The sequence below is a fragment of the Opisthocomus hoazin genome, chromosome 3 (assembly GCF_030867145.1).
Source record: "Opisthocomus hoazin isolate bOpiHoa1 chromosome 3, bOpiHoa1.hap1, whole genome shotgun sequence".
In the NCBI taxonomy this organism is placed as follows: Eukaryota; Metazoa; Chordata; class Aves; order Opisthocomiformes; family Opisthocomidae; genus Opisthocomus; species Opisthocomus hoazin.
In genome coordinates, this window is record NC_134416.1 from 26,582,964 (window position 1) to 26,607,010 (window position 24,047).

The 24,047-nt window shown below is 44.0% G+C and overlaps 1 protein-coding gene across 1 annotated transcript in view; it reads left to right on the forward strand.

Moving 5' to 3' along the window:
- The first annotated feature begins 231 nt into the window (after positions 1-231).
- NIPAL2 (NIPA like domain containing 2) overlaps positions 232-24,047 on the forward strand; it is a 56,016-nt gene continuing 32,200 nt past the window's right edge. Inside the window, 5 exon segments of the mRNA XM_075415229.1 lie at positions 232-333; positions 335-520; positions 523-609; positions 18,194-18,262; positions 21,391-21,562. Coding sequence (XP_075271344.1) covers positions 232-333; positions 335-520; positions 523-609; positions 18,194-18,262; positions 21,391-21,562 — 616 coding nt within the window.

Below are 24,047 nucleotides of genomic sequence, written 5' to 3' on the forward strand. Positions count from 1 at the left end.
CTATCCAGGAAATACAAGTGAAGAATACATGACAGAAGTAAGAATTTATGCAAGTGATGACACGCGTATGGGAACAACTTCCAACTCTTGCAACCTAAAAGTGAGGAATTAATAGCTGACCATTAGATTTGGGCACTGATTGGAAGGAGTTAAATTCCCAGGCTGCCTTTTCAGAGCAGGGAGGGGCACCGGGGAAGTCAGAGGGAGGAAAAAAAAAAAAAAGGCACCTGAATGCCCTGGGAAGGAGCAGCCAAACCTTCCCTCAAGCTCCCCTTGCCCTCCTGTGCTACAAATCCTCCCCAGCTGAGGGTGCCCCGGATCCCGGTGGCAGCCGCAGCCCCTGGCCAGGCACACGGCGTGCGGAGTGACCCACCTGAGCAGCCTTTCCCACACCAGGAAGCGAGTGCCACGTCCCAGTCCCGCTCGCCTCTCCCCACAGCCAGCCGTCCCCACGCGTGTGACAGCCCATGGCATGGCCAGTGGCCGGGGCCTGAGGGCAGGGACATGGCCATCCTCCCGGTTTCGGAGTGGGCATCCTGGAACGCATCCTTTGGGGAGCCGGGTGCCGGCAGCGGGCCCCTCTCCGGCCCCTGGTACAGCACACACAAGGTAAGTGCCCACTGCGCAGCACTGTGCTGTGGCCCAGGAATGTGTGGGCTTGGGGAGAGCGGGGTAATCATTTCAGCGTCTCCTCACCACCCTCTGCAGAGCCCCCTTCCAGCGCTCATTTGCTGCTGACACCTGCTCTTTCGTCACCCCGCAGTTCAGCCCGCGCCACCATGGCTTCCCCCTCCAAGCAGTCCTTTCTGAGTAGCAACCAGGCAGAGAGCTGCGTTGTTCTGTGCTAGAGCATCGCTGGTTTTTGTCATCGGTGTTTCTGTTGCTGTCAGTGCTGACAATGCATTTGGGCAACTGCAAAAGAGAGACTGAAGCAGCCCCTGAAAACTAGCAAGTTGTAGCATCTGCTAACAATAAAAATGAATTGGAGGTTGATTAAACCCTTTACCTTTTCCCTGCTTTTTGCTTCACAAACTAGGAGGCATGGGATGATATTCAACATTCTTGTTTTTCCCTGCATAAAAGGCAAACCACTTATTTATGATGCAAATTATTGGCATAAATTGTGCACAAAATGGCTTGCATAAACTCTCCTTTCCCTGTGAGCAGCCTAGTAGCAGGTCATAGCCTGGGCCAGGTCCCATAAACTTTCCCCTCCGGATTCCATGTTCGCTACCGGGTCAATATATCGATGGCAGAAGGCATTTCTCAGTCCCATGTTCTCAGAGCGAAGGAAAATGGAATTCCTGTGCTCAAGTCTCCGGAGCAGCAGGACTCCTGGGTGACGGCTGGCGGCAGTGCTTCCCGGGGCCAGAGCTGGGATCTCTCATGGGAGACAAGAGTGTGGAGCCAGGAGTTGCTCTGCATTTGGGAGTTAGGGCCCCGGGGCTGGGAGAGCTTGCAGAGCTGGCAGAGGCAGGCAGGAACAGGGAACTCCCTTGGCATGGGGACACCCACCTGCACGTCACCGTGGGGTTGTTGGTTTTCTTGCAAAGCATCCCAGCCCTGCTCCTGTACTTCTTGGTGTGGTTGTGTGAGAGTTGCTGTGTTTTAAGCCTGGTAGCTTTCTGGGAAGACCTGAATTTTTTTTATGTTGCTTGGGTATCTGCAGGCAGGACTGATCTTTTTTGTTTCCATCTACTTGTAGAGTTGAGGCTCTGGAGCAGCTAATGGGTAACTACAGGTTGTGTGTTTTTGTCAGCCTTCATTTTCCCAAGAGTTAAACACTTCTGTACACCCCCATGTCCACATTTTACATTTTTTTTAAATATCAGAAACCATTTCCTCCCTCCATTCCTGGCAAATGGGCTGTCCTGGCTGTGAGTCAGTGGATCAGACCAGGTTCAGGACTTCATGTGAAGGCTCTTTCCCTTCCCCTTTTCTTGAGGCCGTTTCATCCTCTCTGTTAGGTTTTGAAGCGGAGGTCTTGCTTTTTTACCTCTACAAGGGATTATAACTGCATCAGCTCTCATCTACCTGGAAACACCCCAGGAAAGCTGAGTAGAATTGCTTCTGGGGGAGGATTTTCAGTTCCTTCATCCCCACAAACCATCAGGCGGTGAAAGAGTGAGCTCCCCTTTCAGGAGCCCGTAAGCATGAGGGGCTCAGCACAGCGGCTGGTCACAGCTGCCTAGTGCCATGTGGACATCGGAGACATTCACCTGGGATCAGCAGATCTGACACACGCTTCAGGGAAATTCGTGGCACAAGAGCAAGCCTGAAACAATGTAAACACACAGCTCCTGGGAATAAATTAAGGTGCCTGTGTCTGCGTGGCTATGTAGTATAATGCCTCCTTGCGCTGACGTCAGACCTCTTTGCTTTTTTGTTAATCGGGGTTATTCTCCTGCCAGATCCCTCATCAGGACAATTGGTGCTAGCTGTCGGCATGAGGGTTGCAGGGGGAATGTGTGGTCGTAGGAAAACAGGGTGGAGGTAGGACATCTCCTTGGCATCAGCGTGGGTGTAGCTCGGTTGCAGCTTGGTTGATGCTGCTTGAGGAACTGCACCTTTGAAATACGCAACACAAGGTTCCGTGCTCCCACAGCCTTCCCTGTCTCCGCCCTGCACTGTTTGTTGTGGGACACGGGTGTGTTTAATGATGCAGTAAAATCTGATGAAATATGTACTTCATTGCCTGAAGTATTTCCTGACAAACTAATACTATTGTAATATTTTTGGGCCTGCTGGAGTAACGCACATAAGAAGCCACCACATGTGGATTTGGTCTGCTTAACAGAAAGTGTATGTAATTGCATCAGTTTCATCCTTTTTTATTTCCCTCAGCACTTCTCAAAGGTTGTTTATTTATTTCCGATATTGTTGTTTAAGGACAAAAACCTTTTGCAGTATCAATTGATATTATTAACTACAGTACTGATCTTGATTTGACTTTGTGTCAGAGAAGGAGAAAGAGCTGGGTGGCAATAGTCAATGAAAGCTCGGATGTAGTACTACTTCCATAACTTGGTAGATCACAAGGCTGTTGTGTGCAGTTGTTCAAGTGTGGAAGCTGAGCTGGAAATTCATTTCCCTTCTGCTTCTCTTTCCTCCTTTGCCTGTCTCTTAAAGATTCAGAGTTATTACTGGGTGCCCAGACACTCACCTCGAGAGATTGTTCGATTTCGTGTTTTGTGGTAATTAATAAATCATTTTGGCTCTATATTTGAGGTTTAAAATGTTGACAGCTCGTTCAGATGGATCTGTGGCCTCTTGTCCCATGACAATATATCACAGCCTGTCACAGGCCATACGTGCAGGTGGTGAATATGTGCAGCCAGGAAACCTGATCCTTCGCGTGCTCTAATCAGGAGGTGGTGGAGGCTGCTGTCAGGTGCGATGAGAAATCCCACACAGTAAATACATTGTTGGGAGGTCTTTCTACGCTCACTTCTATCATATAGATGAAATCTAGATTTCATGTGAAGTGCCACAATTAAGGTTTTTAGCTCATTCTGTTCAAGGAGAAGGTCTTCAGTGCTTCAACTCACCCCACCTTGCCAAGGGTTTGATGCCTAGTGCCACAGAGCCTCAGCAAGGTGAGGGCATGGTTTGGTCCCAGTTTCTTCCAGTGGCAGCAATTCCCTGCTGGTACTTCTGCCACTGTGGGAGCTGCTGCCTCTGTGCTGTGAGAGACCCAGTGCAGGAAGGACATGAGCTGCCACTGTGGAGAGGAAGATTATTTCTCCATTTCCGTTGGCTGAGGAAGCACCCCAGAAACAGTGAGCATCTCTTCAGCTGGCACTGCCACCAGAGAAGAGAGTTGTCATGGCACATCCTACAAACATAAAATCATAGAATCATTAAGGCTGGAAAAGACCTCTAAGATCATTAGGTCCAACCGTCAACCCAGCACCACCTTGCCTGCTAAGCCATGTCCTGAAGTGCCGTATCCACATGTTTTCTGAACAGTTCCAGGGATGGTGACTCCACCACTTCCCCTGGGCAACCCATTCCAATGCTTCACATCTCTGTCAGTAATGAAGTTTTTCCTCATATCTGGTCTAAACCTCCCCTGACACAACTTGAGGCCATTCAGCAGGACGTTTTAGAGCACTTAAACAATGACATTTCCAAACGTGGTTTTCAATCAGGGAAAGCTCTAGAGCAAGCCAAGGTGTTCATGAAGTGCAGATGGGAGCCAAAATGGCAGCATGGCCACAGCGCACTTGGGTTGCAACCAGGGCCACTTTCCTCTGCAAGAAGCAACCACCAGATATTATGAGGGTATTAAAGGTGAAGGCAAACCCTCTTGTTTTTTTCCACTTCAAGTGTCTTGGACAGTTTTTTAAATGTCATTTTTCTCAGTCTCTATAGGGTATGTCACGCTGTAGTCTGCTCCCTTATGGAATGCAGATGTTAACTGTTTCGGGTTAATCAGTAAACCAGTCCTTGAGCATGGGGAGAGGAGAGACAAATAGGTCTTCACCCAGCTCTCTGCTGCTGTACTCATCTCTGAAGACTACAGTGAAAAGTTTTTCCTCTTGCTCCCCCCGCCCCGCTCCTTATTCTAAAATGATTCATTGAAAGAAAACAAGGATATCTAGACACTAAATTTATTTCATCGTGTTGTTCTTTACCTGTCAGATTTCAGAGTTCACACAGTTTCAGTTTCCTTTGTCTTATGGGAAAATGTGTATGGGAGAAAATGCATACTGTTTTCTTAGGTGGGAAATGTGTGTTATTTTCAGCCCTTATAAATCAAAAGTTAGGAAAAGGACTTTGTCCAGCCTTTCAAATACACCTTTTTTGAATCAGTCATAGGGAATCCAAAAGTCAAAGCATATGATGAAGCAGCACTGCAAACAGTTGCTGCCAGATGCACACTCTTCTGGTGTTGTTCTGCTGTCAGGAATCCAGCAGCATTTCCATGGTTTAGTCCCCATTTAATTAAGCTCTGATAGAAAAGGATGTGTGGCTTTGGGTCATAAATGCAGGACTGTCAGCTGGGCCAGCTTTGCACCCAAGCTTTCAGGCTGTGCCAGAGCTATGAGTCTGATCTGCTGGGGGTTGTGCTCTGATTTGCGTTAGTGTGACTGAGAAGCTGACACGAGAAAGCAAAATACAGCACTAGTTAGAAAGGATTGCCCATATCATTTTTACTCTCATGTCATACATCCATTCTGCCTTGCCAAACATCAACTGTCCCAGCAGATGTAAAGATCACAACATGTCTGGTGTGAAATGAGCACACACCTTATACAAGCTGCAGCCTCCGGGTTAAAGAAAGATCAGCTGCTGCATGGGAACTCACTCCTTACACAAAGGGAAGGGAGATAAGCCCAGGAGAGCCTCACCCCTTGTCTGTCCCCTTGCACTGTACCATAAGCACGTTTGTATCATTGTGACACTCAAATTCCTTAGGGAAATGTAGCTTTTTTGAATTGGTGGCTTCAAGGAGAGTGGGAGTAGGCCATAGAGCTGTTTATGCCTCTGAGTACAGAGACAGGGGATGGGGCACCAGGTCTGCAACAGATGCCCTGGGTGGCAAAGTAGCCCAAACACTGGAGGTAGCATGCAGCTATCGAGCCAGCCTGAGGAGAGACCTGCTTATCTGGTTTCCCCGAAGAACTGCTCTGGGTCCCAGAACAGCCTAATTTCCTAGTGCTGTGTTATTGGCAGGTCTCTATCACCCTGCTCGGGTTTCTTCTACTAAGGCTGGAAGGACTCAGGCGCCTGTTGCAGTTTCGCCCCAAAGCCCAGCACGGTACTGGGCAGCAGATACACGTTTCGAGCTTGGGGCACACAAACTGAAAGCAAATACTATTGATGGGAAAGTTCATCCTCCATCTATTCTGGACACTTTCATCTCTTCAGCAAGCTGGCAGAGCTGCTTGAATGAGTGCTTTCTAGCCTCACAGCCAGCAGAAGCTGGTGAGAAAAGCCATTTTATTTAGGCTGACAACTTCCAGTTAATTTTGACTGAAGCAGTTTTGGTGGCTTCTCCTGGACACCTCAGCCAGGATACTGGAAACAAAACTGCCCTCGCAGTGCTGGGGCCGTGCTGAGCACCAGCTGTAGCTCTGCCAAGTGCCTGTTTCCCGATTCTCGCTGGGCTATTTTTCCCAGATCTCAGACCATTTTCAACACTTCCCCTCCCAGCAGCTGCTATGATGAAATGAGTTTTCAGTTTTTCTGTGGACATTAAAGAACATGTGCATCTGGTTATTTTTTTTTTTATGATTAAGGTGACAGTGAGTTAAACAGGAGCTTCGTAATTATGATAATCTGTTTTAAGAGGTTTGAGAATGTTAATTCTGAAATTTCTAGACAATAAGGAACACTACAGTTCTTGTCGTTTGTCAGAAAATGGAGTGCAGAAGACAAATGCAAGGAAACTTGAGTCACGAGTTATACATATCCCACCTAGTGTAGAAATTAGTTTTGCTTTGTACTGCTTCAAAATGGTATTTTACAGAAAGACTGGGGGCATAGTGCAGGCTCTACCTGATATCCAGCTCAGCCACTGACTACAGGGCTTAAAACACAGGCAATGCTCTTCAGCACAGTGATCCAGAGCAGCAGAATCAGATTTAGTCTGGAGCCAACAGAGCAGGGTGAGTGCTCCCCTTCCCTTAGTCAGCACCAGGTAGGAAAGACCAGGCATGGGCCGAGTCTGAATGCCTGCTCTGTTTAGTGCATTAGCCAGCCGGTGTCTGGCTCAGTGCAGTACCTTGGCCTCCCTGCCCCCAACTTCGAGACTACTCTGCAAATAATGGACTTCAAATTAAACTGGCCGTGGCTACTGTGTTGATTTTGGTATCTCACAGCCTTGCCTGGGAGTTGCAAGGTGATGTAGGGTGCAGGTCTGGCTGCTCAGGCAAATACCTGTCTGCTCCTGAGATTTCATGAGGTTGCGGTGTGGATCTAGGCCATCACTGCCACCCAAAGAGGTGGTGTTTCTCCCATCTTGAATCTGTGGTTCTGCTGTTTCATTTGCCCTAGTGCTCATTTGACTCCTTGATGAGGGAGTTTGTCTGGCTAAATCGACAGGAAAATACTCATTGATTTAACTTTTTAAATAAAAGTTTCCCTTCTCATAAAATCTTGTCTATGACACTGTGGCCCCTTACAGTTTTGTGACCCAAAGAAGACTTTATTGCTCTTTGAAGCTCAAGTATGAACTTTCTCTTCCTGTGGTCTTGAAGTCTACTTTGGGCATCGAAAAAAAAGATGTCTGAATCTTATCCTTGCATGTCTCCAACACTCTGCTGGATCTGATTTACTCCTGTTTGAAGGAATCAAAAGAATCCAAATGACTCAAGTAGAAATTTGACCAAACTCAAACCCAAGACTTTAGAAAGATGAGCAAACAGCAGACTGTGCACTTCAGTCCTAAGGGAGATGAGGACCTTTGGCTAACCTAGTAGCTGGAGCCTGCGAGTATTCCATTTGGAGTTTTGGTGACATGTATAAACTGTTACGCTCGTGTTTATAATGTCACCACAGATTGTCCCAGAAGAATGGCATTTGTTAATGTGAACAGTTGGGAGATATGCTTTCCATTCTGTGACTAATCTGGACTTTGAAACGTACTGCCAGCAGCCTCAAAAGACAGCCAGTTGGTGTGAGAATCAACGCCAGGCCTGGAGCAGAGCTCTTAAGAAATGTGGCAGTGATATTTGCAGAGTATGCTTGAAAGTAAATAGTCAATATCAAAACAAACAGATGTGTACCGCTTAAATTGAGGTTATATCAGTATAGCTGCGCTCTCCTCCATGACGCCCATGGTTGATTTACATCCTCTAGGCTAGAATCTTTGGCCTTGTTTGGTGGTATGGACTGCTCTGCCCATAATGGGGAAATGAAGAGAGATTATGGAACTGTGATAGTGGGAAATCACAGGGTCGTTGGAGTTCAACTCTTAGACAAGGCATGCACTGAGTCTCTGGCTATATTCCCCTTCGTATCCAGCTGTGTACCACAGAGACAACCCTGTGATGCAGAGGCCTATGGTGAATGCAAGGTCTGGACCATGATGAGTGCAAGGTTTGGAGGAAACCCCTCCATGTGTGGAAGCAATGACTCACCGCAAAGCAAACGCTAGCTCCTTGGACACAGCTTCTTCATGCTGGCTGAGGTGAAGCAGCAACACAGAAGTACATCTCCTCTTGTGGACAAGCCTACATCTGGCTGACATTTAATGCCCTAGAACTAAATCAGCTTTACAGCAGTTAAAATCTCCACCAGAGTCTTAGCTAACATGTCCAGACTTAACTTTCATACTGCTCAAAACAAAGTAATTTTGCCAGCTGATATGGATTACATTTGAAACCTTTTTCTTCAGCAGCCAAAGATATCTCCACTGGAAAGAGGTTCCTGTGAAAAACAACCAAAATATGTGTTTTGTGTACACAACAGACTTGTACCCAGATAGTTAACTCTCATTTAAAGCCTGCTTTAATTCTGTGAGGCTCCAGCTTAGGAGTAAATGGATCGTGACTCCATTTACTTTGTTTTATGACTCTAACCTGCTACTTTTTAATGTTTCTCTTCCATTTTTTGGGGGGGGGGTTGGGTTTGCATGGGGCTTTTTTACTGCTTTGAAATTGCCACAAGGTTCTTGTACTTACTGCCTTCTAATGACATGAATGTCTTTGCTTTGTTTCTCTTGCTTTCAGTGACAATCTTTTGCTCCCTGCAGTGACTAAAGCACCATGAACATTATCATTCAGTGTCTGTGTTATCATGCAGCAATGACTCAGTCATCATGTCAAGATGATGGAGAGCAAAGCTTGTAGAGTCTGCAGAAGCTTCAGTCAAACAAATAATAGCAACTTTCATCTGATCAAGGCTTTTGCTCCATCTCTTTCCTATTGTACTGGTTTTGGCTGGAGTTAATTTTCTTCATAGTAGCTAGTATGGGCCTATGTTTTGGATTTGTGATGAAAACAGTGTTGATAACATGAGGATGTTTTAGTTATTGCTGAACAGTGCTTGTACAGCAGCGAGGCACTTCTTGTTTCTCAAGCTGCCCCACCAGTGAGTAGGCTGGGGGTGCACAAGAAGTTGGGAGGGGACACAGATGCGACAGCTGATGTCAAAGGGACATCCCACACCATATGACGTCATGCTCAGCAACAACAGCTGGGGGTAGAAGAAAGAAGGGGGAGGACATTCGGAGTTACGGTATTTGTCTTCCCCAGTAACCATTGTGTGTTATGGAGCCTTGCTTTCCTGGTCATGGCTGAACATCTGCCTGCTGATGGGAGGCAGTGAATTAATTCCTCATTTTTGCTTTGCTTGCACATACAGCTTTTGCTTTACCTGTTAAACTGTCTTTATCTCAGCTGAAGAATTTTCACACTTTTACCCTTCTGATTCTTTCCCCCATCTTGCTGGGGAGGAGAGAGTGAGCAGCTGTGTGGGGCTGAGCTGCTGGCTGGAGTTAACCCAGAACAACTACAGATCAGAGGCTACTTGGACAACCTCAAAAACAATAAATGGTTTACAAAAGCAGACACATTATAGCATCTGACTTAGGAAAAGGGTGCTTAGTTCTCCTTCATTTTTTTAATTCCTGAAAGAGACCAGACAGAATTTATCTTCATGGCCCCACCTATGTAATAATCCCTGTCAAGAAGAAACTGTTACATCCTATACTAATATTAAAATACCGGGAAAAAAGACACCAAGTTCTATACGGGAGAATCAGTATAAGGTACAGTTGCTGAAAGATCAATAATACTCAAAACTGGGGAAAAAACCCTCCACCTTGTTATCTCTTTAAGTGTAACAAAGAATATAAAAAAAATGATAAAAATACCTAGAAGGGATCATCCAGCTGAACTGATTTCTGTTTTCTGCAGCAGAAGGCACCTACACGGTAGATGTTTTGGATTCTTGTGAACTAGACACCTACGTCTTGTGTCAACACCCACTATGAGCTAGAAAATGGCAACCAATACTTTAAACCAGTTTACAGTTTGTAGTAAAAGATCAAAATGCACAGCTGCAATGTGTCCCAGGAAGACAGCTGGGAAAACGTAAGCCCATTGCCTATATCTCAAGCCCCTGCAAGAAATTTGCATATGAGATAATTTCCTTAAAGGGTTTATTTGTTATCCCCAGATTTGCATCTTAAAGTTTTGACCAGAAGCATCTGCAAATTAAATGCATCCAGTTGTGTGTGTGTGTGTATGCGCCCATATACATACATGTGAATATTTTAGAGAGTGAAGACCTCATTTTTTTAAATCATCACTAATAATCTAGCAGTTGTTTATATTTCAATGAATAATGTTGCTAACCAGAAGGTTCTGCCTTCTGGAGTCCGGTCATTTTTTTTGCATTAGGAACTCTCTGTAAATGATTAACACTCTCTGTGGAAATGAAACTAGGAGAGCCAAGTGCGTGAGGAGCAGGAAGGAAAGCAAGGAACTAATGTACAGCACCCCTCCTCTGCAGGAACAGCAGACTGCAAGGGCCTTTGGGCTGCCCATTCCCCTACCACAAAATCAAGTCATTCTTTTAACAGATGGATCAAACTTCATTCTAAATGCACTTGGATCTTTCCTTTTTCCCCTCCCCTCTTGCTACTCCTGTTAGAAGCTGTTCTGAAATGCCACTGGCTTGCAAGTATCCTCATTTCCAGCTTACTTTTACCCCTGGCCCCCATGTGTGACACCGGCGTTCAACTGAGCATGTTCACTCGGGTTGTGATGTGGAGAAGCATTTTCTGCGCACATCAAAGGGAGGGTTAGTTATAGCTAACAGAGAATTAATTGATACAGCATGGGAGACAAGCCTGCCTTTGTTGGAAAGTGATGCTGGAGAGGTGCATGCTGGAAGAGGCATGTCATTCCTCTCATGAGCTCCTCCCAGCTGGTAAAGGGAGATTTTTTAATAGAAAAGTTCTTTTTAGGATTTGATAAATGATGTATTGATCTGGCTACATTGCTGTCAGGGTTTTGTTTATCTGCTTTAAGTGGAATTAGAAGTAGTCCATTTATACTCCAGCAAGATTTGTATTACAATAACGAGGGAACGAGCGAGCTATGCTTGGTTTGGAGGCACTATGTCCTCAGCTGTTCAGATAGCTCCCTTTCGATCTTGCCTGTCTTCCAGAGCACAAGCAGAGCTAGCTCCATCTCACAGGGCATGAACTGGTACACTCCAACTCCCCGTAAGCCTTGTGTCTCCTCCTTGGCTCTCAATTTAGGGGTCCAGGGAGCCACATGAAGCAGGGAGAGGAGCAGCACAGCCTCTCAACATGCGCAAGGTTGTGGCTTCTGGGAATTAATATACCTAGGCTTTGAGTGGTCTGGCTTGAACCTGACCTTGTACACCAGGAATTAGGCAGGGTCAGACAGGAATATCCAGAGAGCCGGCTCCTGGGCAGGAGTAGTGGAGCATCCCCGAGCCAGCTGGCCGTTTTGGGGGAAAAGCTGGTCAGACAATGCTAGCTTGCCTCCTTGTTTCTCCTGAGGGACCTGGAAACTGGCAGAAGTTTATAATTCTATTCTTGTTTTTCCTGGTATGTAATTTCTATATTTGCCATGGACATGTTATGTGATGGTCCTTGAGAAAATCTTTCTATTAAGATGTTATCAACTACGATTTTTAGACCCTCTGTTATACAGTCATTGGAGAGGTTTTTCTTTGCAATTTAACAAGCAATATTAAAAACATGAAATGGTCTTTGATTATGCAGCAAACTATCCCAGGCTACTCACCTGAGGAACCTGAGGAACCTATTCTGCCCATACCCCATTCTCCCATGTATTTCTGAGATTTAGTTCCTGAAATTGAAATTTAGGGGTTGGAAGGTTTGGTTGCAATTCTTCAAAAAGTTAAAAAAAATACTACTCGTAATGTTTGTTAACGTTATAGTGGATGGACTTGTTTCTATACACCCCTAGTGAGCATACCGAAAGTTACTTTAGTATATTTCACAATTCATATACTTCACCTCAGTTTGTTATCCATTATGGACATTAATTAAAGTAATCAAACTGATGAATGTAAATATGATCTCATGAAAATAATTAAAGCACAGAGATGAATAGAAAGGTCCCATTTCTGTAGTTGCTTAATTCACTCGAGTTCCCACACCTTTTTGTTACTTGCTAGGCTCTCCTTCCAGCCTTTACAGTTTGTTTCTTTTCTGGAAAAAGATGTGTTTTAAATTTGTGATGTAATGGAAGGTAAAACCTAGTAAAGGCAAGGATGCCGTAATATTCACGAGACAGGAACTTTGTCTACTGTGGTCTGGAATCCAGCCTGACGACCTGTGTGTAAAACCTACGAACTGTCTTACCTTCACTCAAATTTATCCTGACTTAGTTACCAAGTCTCCTCTCTCCTTCTGATCCTAATAAAGTTGGTGCCAAATGTTTTAATTCTCACCTTCTTTTATATTGAACAGTGTCCTTTTTCTTTTATGTCACAATGAACAAATCAAATGTATTTTCATTACATGTTCCAACACTGGTAATTGCCCTTTTACTCTTATTTTAGCTATCCTTCAGTACTTCAAATGGGCCTGAACCCATATATGAGTATATGAATTGCACTATGAAAACCATTGAAACAAGCACCTTGTTTTCTTTATACATCTGTAAAGCACTGAGTGCAGCCAGAGCTCTGTAAATAGTAATAGCTAAATGATAAGCCTCTCCTAATTCCACATGGTGGCTCTTTGAAAAATATGGTTTTTGTTAAGGCCTCTGAATTCCCCCTGCTTCAGACTTAACTCAGAGTTGGAAGTTTGGAAGGCGTATTCCCTCCTGTTTTTTTTAAGATCCACCGAGATCTGACAAAAACCTAAGTACTGAAAACATTGTGTAGTTTTTGAAGCAGTAAATGTCATTACGTTTGTTGGGAACACCTTTAGATCACAAATAAATGCAGAAATAAAGAAAAATAGGTGTAACAGTTTAAGTAGCCTTGATGAGCGAGTCGACAACATGCATTTAAAGTGGGTTTTTTTCTGCTCATCTGTTCAATTTATAGGCATAGCAAGTTTCTATAAGTAATGGCCATACACCTTTTAGTCAATGCAAATTAAGTTAATCTTTCTAAGTTTTCATTTCACAGGCTTGGAAACTGCTGTTTAATGTGCTTTAGGAAAACATACGTGTAGTATGGATGAATTGCATCTCACTGTGTAACTGAGTCCCCAATGCAGATTTTAGTCTGCAAGGGATAATTTATTAGGATTAGTGCCAAAGATTTAGATTTCAGCCTGGCTTTCATTTGCCGTAAACCCCTTACTGTATTTCGACAATAAAAAAAGACCAAGCATGTAAAACGCCCTTTCAAATCCCTGCCAGAACGATGTGAAAAGGTGCTAGGGTAAATAAGCATCAGGTCCTGCCTGAGTGCTCGAAGCAGGACCGTACGCAGCAATATGCCATACTGCTGCTCATTTATTCTGAATAGCAATGCGTTGCCACTTCACTTGGTGAATGGATGCCCACTGACCGATCGTTAAAACCTCCCTTTCCCACGCCTGGGCTTGTGCGCAGGCCCCACACCACTGAGATGGGGGATGCCAGGCGAGTGCTGAGGGTGCCTTGCTTGAGACAAATTTGCTACTTCTGGAACTCATTCCCCCCAGCAGCCCCCCATACAGGTCACTGTCACCACCAGCAAAACACGCGGGGACACCATTTTAAAGCCCTTGCCATGGCTTGTGCATTTTCATCTGCCTTTAGTGTTAAACATTAGCAGGTGGCTTATAAAGAACAAAATGCTAATGGGGTGTATTTTTGGGAGGGTTATTTCAAACCTGGAACACCGCCTTGCCAGCCTCATAAATAGTTATTTTAACACAAACGAGGCAGTGAGGGAACGGGGGGCCAGAGGCAGGCATTGCTCAAGCCAGCCTTGTCACAGAGGAAGATGTTAGCAGATCCACAGCCTCAGTCCACAGTCTGTGTGCTCAGGGACTATCTAGAAAGGACTGCAAAGCCGGCAAGAGACTTCCATGGCTTGTTCCAAACTCTATTAAGGTGAAGGAAAGCAAATTTCTGTGGTGTTTTTTCACTTTCTGGAAAACTTAAGAACAGGATGTTTCTGTGACAAGCCCGATGCATTTGGCAGCACTGGAAGAATGCGTAAACAGTTTGAAATCTGGGGTCCGAAAAAGTGACCTGTAAGTTCAGACAGATGTTTTGGTGATGAAGGGACTTGCATTTGATGCCAACAGTTTTGAATATTTAAGGCTTTTTCCTGTAGAAGTCCTTAGTTGACTGAAGTAGCACCATGGCTCTGAAGTTGTGTCTGCAACTGAATTCCCTCATGTAGATTTGTGTCAGGACTTCTGTGTGGGAAGACCTGAAGCGCTGTGGATGATATCACAACTGGATATCACAGTGGGAAACTCTGTGTTCAGAGAATATCATGTTTATCACTTTTAAAACTGGCTGTTCCACCAGTCCTCTAGCCTCTAAAGGATGTTGAATGGCAGACACAGCACAAATAATGAAGACATATACATGACAAGATGGGAACAGAATGGTTGTGGTGGCCTTCAGGGCAATACAGCAACCATTTGGGTTTGATAGGGTGATCCATCTTCTGTCACAGGTCATCTTTCATTCATGCATCTTTTACCAGCCTGAGACACAGTATCCTATTTTTTTCTCTCCTGCTTTGAGCACTGCTGTATGTGGTAACTCTTGCACATTCAATTGCCTGCTGATTTAAGATGCATTCTGATTTGCGAAGTTTGCAATCTAATTATTGTCTTCACTGTATTTTTGTTCCCTCTCGTTTTCTTTAATATTGGCACATCTGAGTAGGAACCTGTAAAAGACAGTTTTGCCATGCCATGGCTGCATGGCGTTACTGTACTTTCATCTCATCTCCCTGAATGGATCCATGTGATATTTGACCTCCTTAGGGCATCGTACTCTGCTTTTAATCTTTAGGGGCCTGGCCAGCCCTGGGTTTGGAAGTATGGTGCTATGACCATATAAACCAGAGCTCATTAACACACGTCAGTCTCGAGCAGGCAGCGCAGTATATATGCCAACAGCAATGCTCAGGTGAAACATGTGGTCATTGCAATAAAATGACCTGAGCGATGAGGGTGAGTTTTGAGCCCAGACTGCTGCTATGAATTTGCCTTGACACGGACTGTCTTCCCTCGCGCAGGACACGGGAGGCTGCCTAAGGCAGGCACAAGGGAGTGTCACCTCCACAACTTTGCCTGTGTTCGTCGGGACGCTGAAGGCACCCACAGCCCTGCCTGTCCCTGCCCACCCTCGTGGCTCCCACGCCCTGCCCACAGCCCAGGACCCCGTTTCAGCCGTCAGCCCCTGCCCCAGCAATGCCACAGCAGGGCTGGTCTCCAGCTCCTCACAGCCCTGCCCTGCCCGGCCGTGGGGCCTGCTGAGACTGGCGCACCCGCAGGCCCATGTCCCGGCCCAGTCACAGCTGAGGAAAATTTGGTATTTCACACGGAAGTATGGTTACACGTGTCTCGGTATTTCCCAGAAAATGAGGAGAAGACAGACCCAATTTTTTGACCTGTTTTCTGTTCCTGGCAGTTTCTGGAACCTGTAAGAAGAGGACTGGCTTTTGGGAGTGGTTCCTGTTCAGACACAGGGTGGTTATCACGTTAGAAATCTTATGTGTCCCACAAGGATATCTGAGTCAAGCTCACAGGTACCTGATGAAGCATCCACCATGCTACGAAAGCAGTTGCTATTCTGGAGAGGACACCAGCGATGCAGGGCATTGGAACAATTCCTGCTGGAGTCCTTGTCTGTGCAGTGTGTAAAGCCACCAGAACGGCATTTGATTCACAGTCTCTGGAGGCAGGCACTCAGGTCATCATCAGTACTCACAGGCGGATCTGATTTGCACGTGTTTTTAGATGACAGATGGAACACATAGCCTCATCCTCTGCCCACCAGCTGCATGCAAGTTTTACCTCCAGAGCTGGATGGAGACCCTTCTCTGGGCTGGCTCGAGACCACCCATGTTTCCTCCCTGGGATGCTGGGAGCTTCTGTGGCCCCCGGCCAAAAGCTGGGAGTAAGGAGCTGCAAGGGGTTCTCCAGAGATGCAGCCGTAGGGGTAGGGTTGGCCACAGAAATGAAAAGAGATGCAGAGAAGAATGGGTTCTCTGCTGGGAGTAATGTGGATGTAGTGCAATTACTGATGTGAAAGTAATAAAACGGTGGGGTAAATGAGGTGGCAGTCTCTGTTTTCTATTCCCTGCTGCCTCCTTTTTCTTAAACGCTTCATGACGAGGCTGACAAGGCCGCTTCTCCACCCCCTCACAAGGCAGCACGTTGTCATTTAAAAAGAACAAGTCTTCGGGAGCAAGAAAACAATTTTGATTTAACTGCTGTTTTATGGAAGCTGCTGTGTGTGCAGGATGATGAGGGGAGTGCAGTAACCCACCTGTGAAGCAGTCAAACTTTGCACAAGATCAATGCTCAGGATTTGATGCCACGGCACCAAAGCCTCAGGAAGGAAAGCCCATGACCTCTGCTCCTGCGGGGCCCTGGGTGGGGACCGGGACCGTTCGGCAGCACTTCCCCAGCGTGGAAGGAGGCTGCAAGGCTGCTCGTGTCCCTGTAACCGCTTGTGCCTGATCTCAGCAGAGACATCTGTGCCGAGGTGTGCTGAGACACCTTGTCACACACTCGCCACTGCTCCTAGTGAGGGGGTGTTCCCAAACCATGGGGGATGAACCATGCATGAGAGCTCAGGACATGCTGCTGGAGCACCTGCTGGAGGACACTGGGGTGTGGGGCGAGGATGCAAAGTGGGAAGGATCTCCAGTGGCCAGGCACCAGAGGGTATGGGCAAAACTCCTGACTAATGCTTCCCACTGAATGCTTCCTGTACACTGGTGCTTAGCACAGAGGACATGTGAGCAGAGGGAGACCTCTCACCTCCTGCATTCCCCTCTCTGCATCCCCTCATATCCGTCAGTCACATCTTGGTGACAGCTGGCAGTCAGCCAAGCTTTTCACCCAAAGCAATTCTGTTGTCCGCTTCTTCTGACTCTAAGCCACTATAGAAATGCATGAGCTGGAGACAGCTGGATTCAGCTGTGTTTGTTGAATGAGAATATTCTCATCCATTTGTAATAAGGTTGTTGTTTCTTCACACTTGTGGTGATGCTGTTTCCTAGTCTGCAAATTATCTAGCCACAACAATAATCCCCCCCTGCAAGAGCTTTCTGGGCCACATACTGTGCTTTATATTTGTTGAGGGACAACAGTCTCTAAGGCTGGTAGGCGCTGCCTGTTCATGGGTGCTCAGGGACCTTCTTGGAGAAGAGTCATGAAAGCTGAGTCTGTGAGTGCTGAGCTGGATGCTGCTCTACAGCTTGCAAGCAATAGCTGTGCTGGGTTATGTTACCATGACCTTGTTTATAAAAACTCACTGATGGTATGTTTGTCTTCTCTACAAGCTGATGGGGCTCCTCACAGCACTATACCAGTGACCTTGAATGGGTCTTGAACACACTTCTGACAACGTACAAAGTGTTACAACATTTTGAAAGTAGACAGGGAGTTCTACCATGTACCTGTTATTTGAGCTTGCTGAAATGGCATCTTTAAATGGCTGCTTTCCAAAATCATGCATCCTGTTTGACTGTTTTTAATTTCTCAGCTTCATAGAAAGTTTGCAAATCTTACTGAAAATTAGACAGGCTGATTAGAAAGGAATTTGATGAAATAACACAATACATGAAAGAAACTGTCAGGAGACCTATGCTCCTGGCTGCCCTGTCAGAGAGTGGATATGTTAACACGTAAGATAATTGTGTTCCAATATGAACGGTTTGATTGCAGTTGATTTGCCTTCTGGATTATGTAATAAAACAGGTCATTTTTTTGGAAAAGAAGAATACCTGTGTGTAGTGTTCAGCTGAGACCTGTCTAGTTTTTTCTTTCATGAGATTTAAGAAGGTGCGCTACTGACGGACGGCAAAACCACCTCCTGCACTGGGATGGCTTTTCCATTCCCAGTTTTTTACTGTTTAAGCCCTAGTCAACTGTGCAGAGATATTTTTTATCAGTTTACTCAGTGCAGCATGAACCTATTGACTGAAAGGTGCATTAATTTGTCTTTGATTGGGTTAAAATGTGCTATCAGAAAATCATCTTTATATTGTTCTTAAACTAATAAGTATTTTTGTATTTCTCTGTTTTGTGATCTTGCAGACTCAGCTCTTAGGAGTTTTACTTGCTGCTGCTTCAAATTTTCTGATTAGTGTCTCTTTGAATATACAGGTATGAAATTATTTCTCTCTTTGAATATACAGGTATGAAATTATTTCTCCTTATTCAGAGTTGTTTATATTAGCAAGGAACCTATGTTACAATTTGTTACATTTAATAAACATTCCCTCTCCTTAACTGTAGTTTAAGAGTGCCCTGCTGTATTTTTTGGCAGTATGATACCTCTCAACCTGTCCCGTGCTGTGATTCTTATATGGGAACAGAATAAAAATGCATATCTCCTCCTCCTCCTTGTAATGTGCCATAAGGAGATACCAGCTGTGACCTGCTTGTGATCCTACTGGACATCACGTGAATCTGTCTCAGAATGTCTCCAAATCTAAAATGGAATTGACCACAAGGTCTTAGGTGCTGCTTAACGAAGTCATTAATGTAGTTAAATGCATAGAGACATAAAGTTTTTTGCAATATTTGGCCCCAAAACAAACTTTGACCAATTTAGTTTTCCGTTTGCAATTATGATGAAATAATCTGAGTAAATTTTCTTTTAACTCATAAAAGCAATGGGAGGTGCTGACTTACAACAGTGGCAAAGGGTTGTAGGGTGAGATTTGTAAAATCCTTTCTGCATTAATAATTATAATACACACTCAGTAGAAAGAGAAATAATTAGAATCTGTATCTTGTAGACTTCATGGCATTTTTGGGTCTTCTAATGGAAGTTTTTAAAGCACAGAAGACATTTTGTGTAAGTTGTGCAGAAAAAGTTATTTTTGCTAGCTTGTATTTTATGACTTGTATATGTCTCATACAAAGTTATTTTTTATTTTTTCTGTAAAAGACAAAACATAAAGCTGTGGAATATAAAATCTTCTATTCATCATAACCCATTTTATTAATACTGCAAAGTTCTTCATTGATTTCCTTCTATTATAAGTATCTCTAGTTGGAGAATTCTGTAGAAAACAATCTGTTTAGCCAGAGATGGCAGGCAGGTTGAGATGACTGCTGCCTCTCCAATATGTGTTCCAACCTGCTGATGGCAACAGTACTAGGACAGGCTCTGTTTCAGTGGAAAAACTTGTTGGTGAAGTGAAAATTCAGTCTAGCTTATAACAGTGAGGTTGTTCAGACTTCATCTCTTTTGTCTGCTGAGGGTACTGAGCGCCAACGTGGGTGCTTTGCCAGGGGATATACTGAGGCATGCAGACAGACTTCCATTGACTTGTAATCATTAACAGCACTTACAGAATTTGAATGATCGTTCAGCTTTTTAAATGCTGTTCAGGAAAATCCAATAGCTCTGCATTGCCATTTGACAGATAGTTTAAACCGAAATTTTTATTTCTCTTTTAAATTAGGTTTTTTTCCATTTACTAATACTATCTTATAAATATGAATAATGACTTTCCCTAGGTCTCAACATTTATTATCGCACTCACATTAAATGGACAGACCAAATTTTGCTGTTCTCTCTCTCTTTCCCACCACACAGTCAGTTATCTTCCTTCTCTTCCCTCTAGCTGGTTGTCAGCTAAAGAACAGCCCACCATTTCCAATGTATTTCTGCTGGATTGTAGACAGTCTCCACCTAAATACTGTCCACACACATTACTATGAAAAGAAGGCAGACATCTGAATAAAGAAGGCTGTAGGAAAGCGGCTGAGCTCACCCTCCTGTGCTCATTGTGCATCTTTTCAATCATACTGTGCCCTCATGAGTTATTCCTACAAGAATCTGCAGAGAAACCAGAGCTCAGGATTCAGTTAAAAACTTTTCCTGTTTGGTTTTCAGCAGAAACTTGGATTCTTGATTTGAATATTATTTAATAGTCATTTCAACTGGATCTTTATTTGGCTTTTTTTGTTTGTTTATTTGTTTATAACAATGGACCATGCAAAGTCCTGGATGTTGCTGTGGATTGCTGTCTGTGGCTCATGGAAGTTTGATTTCCTTATGTTCCTTTTCTCCTTGGAGGGCTTAACTTCTTCCTAGAATTTCATCCCCCGAACATGTTCCACAGCATGAAGCTGCAATAATGTGCTGCATTCTCTCAACAAGAGGAATGACTGAGACTATAGCATATCACAGATGTTACTGTTTGGGCCATGCTCTGTAGAGTAGAATGGGAGTATGAAGGAAATTGTTTGCAACTTCCCTAGGGCTCTGCAGGGACACTTCTAAAATCAAATATGTAGTGAAGGAGGAAAGAAATGTATTTTACCGCCATTTATACTACCATAACTGTATCGTTTGGTTTCCAACTTTTTGACCCATGTGCAGAGAGGCTGGTGAGGAATCTGAGAAAAGAAGCAATATTCTGGAGAACCAATGTGGTAAACTTTGCATCCTTCTCAGTCACGACACCTTTCGGATGGAGACTGCCTGGACTCTGTTTCAGAAGACCAGTGCGATCAAACACAGATTATCTTAATATATACGTTCTTGCTGTACAGCCAGAGAGAAAACAGTTACAACACATGTCAATGATACCTTCTCCATGTAAGAAGAAATGTTGATGAATTATTACTTGAGTATATATTATACCTGTTGCTACAGGTACAGCTGGTTTTCCTTCTGAAAATAATGCTTTACCTGAGATCTTCTTCTAAAGTCAGACAGGAGATTGTAGCCAAATCCTGAATTCTACCTAATAATTTAGAGTCCTCCCTACAGCAGATGTGGTTAAAAGCTGCCTTATCCATTTTGAAATTGTATTTCTGGTAAGGATATGTATTGTGGAGCAGGAACACCATGTTGTCGGGTTCCCTTCTCTGCATTTGTTGCCACAGTTCTGATTTTGCCGCATCTCCTGTCTTTGAACGTTTCCAGATTCAGAGCACAACTGCCGAGCTTTGCTGTGAGAGAAGAACAGAGGTGTGCAGTAATAACTAGGAGGCACTAGCTAGTATTCACTTAATATTTTAAAGATTTACTCAGAGGTCTATTTTTTCAGTCATTTCCACCACGGCTAAGAAAGCACACATCTGAAGCAGTACTGAGCTAACACAAAGCAGTGTGTCTGCAACAACAAGCTGAAAGTCATGTTTAAAAAGAAAACCTTGATGCACCTGGAATTTGAAGTTGACAGCCCCCTTAATTATTCCACTTTTGTCAGATATAAGAAAACAATGGAAGTCTTTCTTTTCATGCCTGTTCCTAATAATTAATTTTCTAGAAATGCGCTCATCTCCGGCTGGCTTGCCACACAGAGCCGAAGCCCTACTACACGAGCAAGCTGTGGTGGTGTGGGATTACCTTCCTGGGGCTTGGAGAGGCAGGCAATTTCACAGCCTATGGATTTGCCCCCATTGCCCTCGTCGCTCCACTGGGATGTGTATCTGTCATAGGTGAGACGGTTTGCCATTTCTTGCTTGGGTACATATTTTAATCAAATGGTTGTTTGTGACTAGAGGAATAATACCACAGGAACCACAGAAGAAACATGAGGGGAAAATGTTAATCTTGTGGTTTGAAAACAAATTATTCATATCATTACATAAGCTGACAGTTTAACACAAATCCTCTACTTAAGTCAGAGACTCTTCTAGTATCTTTATTTTTGGATAGTTTTCGCTTTGGTGTCACTCTGTGCTCTGTTAGTTCCTGCCAGTTGGTCACCCAATGCTCTATAGTGTTGCTGGTCCTGCAAGCCCCTGAAGCGGGGGGCTGGTGTCCTGATGACCACACAGAGATGTGGTCTGATTCTGAGTACCTACAACATGTTTCCTATGTTACTGTCACACCAACGGGTTTCTGCTGCCTGTCCCCTGCCCATCACCGTGATTCATGTTGACATGGGCACGCTTGCTTGACTCTCTGCAGTGTGTGACAAAAAGGGCCTAGAAATTTCCTGAAACGTTTAGTTTATTTACAGACGTTATCAAAGTTGTTCATTTGTTCTTTCATGTGCAGAGTAATTGGACTTTAGCAGCAGTCCTATGCTTCGGACTCGTTTTACATGATCTTACTCTTTACTTCATGTGGTTTTTTATAGTTGCGGTATTGACAGGTGTGAGATGTCTTTTTCTTTGATAAAAACCCCTACATTTTAAAATATGTTACCATGATGTGCTAATGCAAAGCAGAGTGGACAGGGCAATATTGCACAGAGGCTGTGGAAACAGTAATACAGTGCGCAGCTGTATCCCTTAATTGAGTCTTTTCATATCCACAGCTGAAATATCCAGGGCTGAGATATCACAACAGCTCTGCACACACTGGAGCTCATTTGCTTGCTATTGACAAGTGGTAACATTTCATGGTCTGTCTCTAGCTACCAGTGTCATGCTTGGAAGTGGCATTACAGTGAGCGATCCTGCATGGGAAGGTTGAGAAGATGAATTATCTTCCCACTGGACTGCCTGGTTGTAGTGGAAGGAGGCAGCCAACCGTATGTGGGTGCAATATAAGAAAGAGCTGGGTGGGGGGGAGGGAAACTGCAGGCAATTTACTGTAATCTTTAATGTTAACTATTGCAGAGTTTTGGAGAATGGTATATAAAGCCATGGTAGTTCACCATTGTAGGAAAGATTTGTCAAAGAAAGGACTGAGATATTATCTGAGATGAAAATGTAAATTAGCATGATATATCTCAGTGTGATTTTGGTGGTAGTAGTTATTTATTTAACAACTGTAGACATTTGCACATGTCTCTGAACATAAAGGGACATTGACCAATCTAATTTGTTACCCAAACTGAATAAAATGCAAATATAGAAAACTAGAAAGTAGAAGTGAAAAGCAGTGGGAAAGGAAAAAATTCCCTTGGTTATTAAACTGCTACAAAGAAGACATCACATTAGGGTTGATTTTTGTCTGGGCAGATTCCTTCTTCTTTACCTTTGCAATATGTGAAGAAATGTTACATCTGTTTACTCCATTCTCCATTTCCCCTTACTTACAATAAATACCAAGAAATTATTATCCTAACTGTTTTACCTTATCAAAAATCTCATCCACTTTTTTTTTTTTTTTTTAACTGACCCAAAATGCTTAACCTGGAAGATCCCAGAAAGCACTTTAATATCTATTCCATTCCCATATATCAGCTGACAGTATCCATTTCATAGCCCAAACAATAGAGATATCTGAAATTTTGTTTAGTCTAGCAAACATTCCCTTAAGGAAGGGAAAGTAAAAATTGTGTAGACAGCCAATTACAGCAATAACTTCCCAGTAACACTTCCTACCACTAGATACTTTCCTGTCTTCTGAAATTAAAGCCAGAGAGAGAGAGCATCCTTTTAATTTTAGAAGAGTTCATCATTTAGGGCAATGACAAACTAAGACACATGTGCATCATCTGCTAACAAACAGGCAAAGGACAATTTACGCAGCAGGTCTTCCAATTTAAAAGTTCAAGAAATATTTTTCTCATTAAGTTGTGACCTCTTTTAGGTGGTGGAGGGTGGACCTTGCACAGCCTAGCTGGCAGTTGTTTCGAGGTATCAAATGTGTGTCTTTCATAAGTTAATTTTTTAAATAAAGAAATTAAGCACTTGATAGCAAACTCCAGATGTGTATTTGAACACTAAGTCCACCCTTTTGACATGGGTTTTTTTTCCAAATTTGATTTCAACACATCAGATATGCTAAGAGCTGACTCCCATTGACATTGGGTACTCAGTACCTATGGTGTACTGAGGGGAATTGCGCTTTGCAGTATGCCCAGCCATCTAGGAGAACCTATGAAGATCTCTGTCACTGTGGCTCGGCATGGAAAGTTTCCTTTGCTTGGAAACCAGGGTTCTGGAGGAGGTTATGGCAGACTGGAGTCTCTGCCCAGAACGGATTTGGGCTGTACCCATCATATATCTCCAGACCTCTGAGACA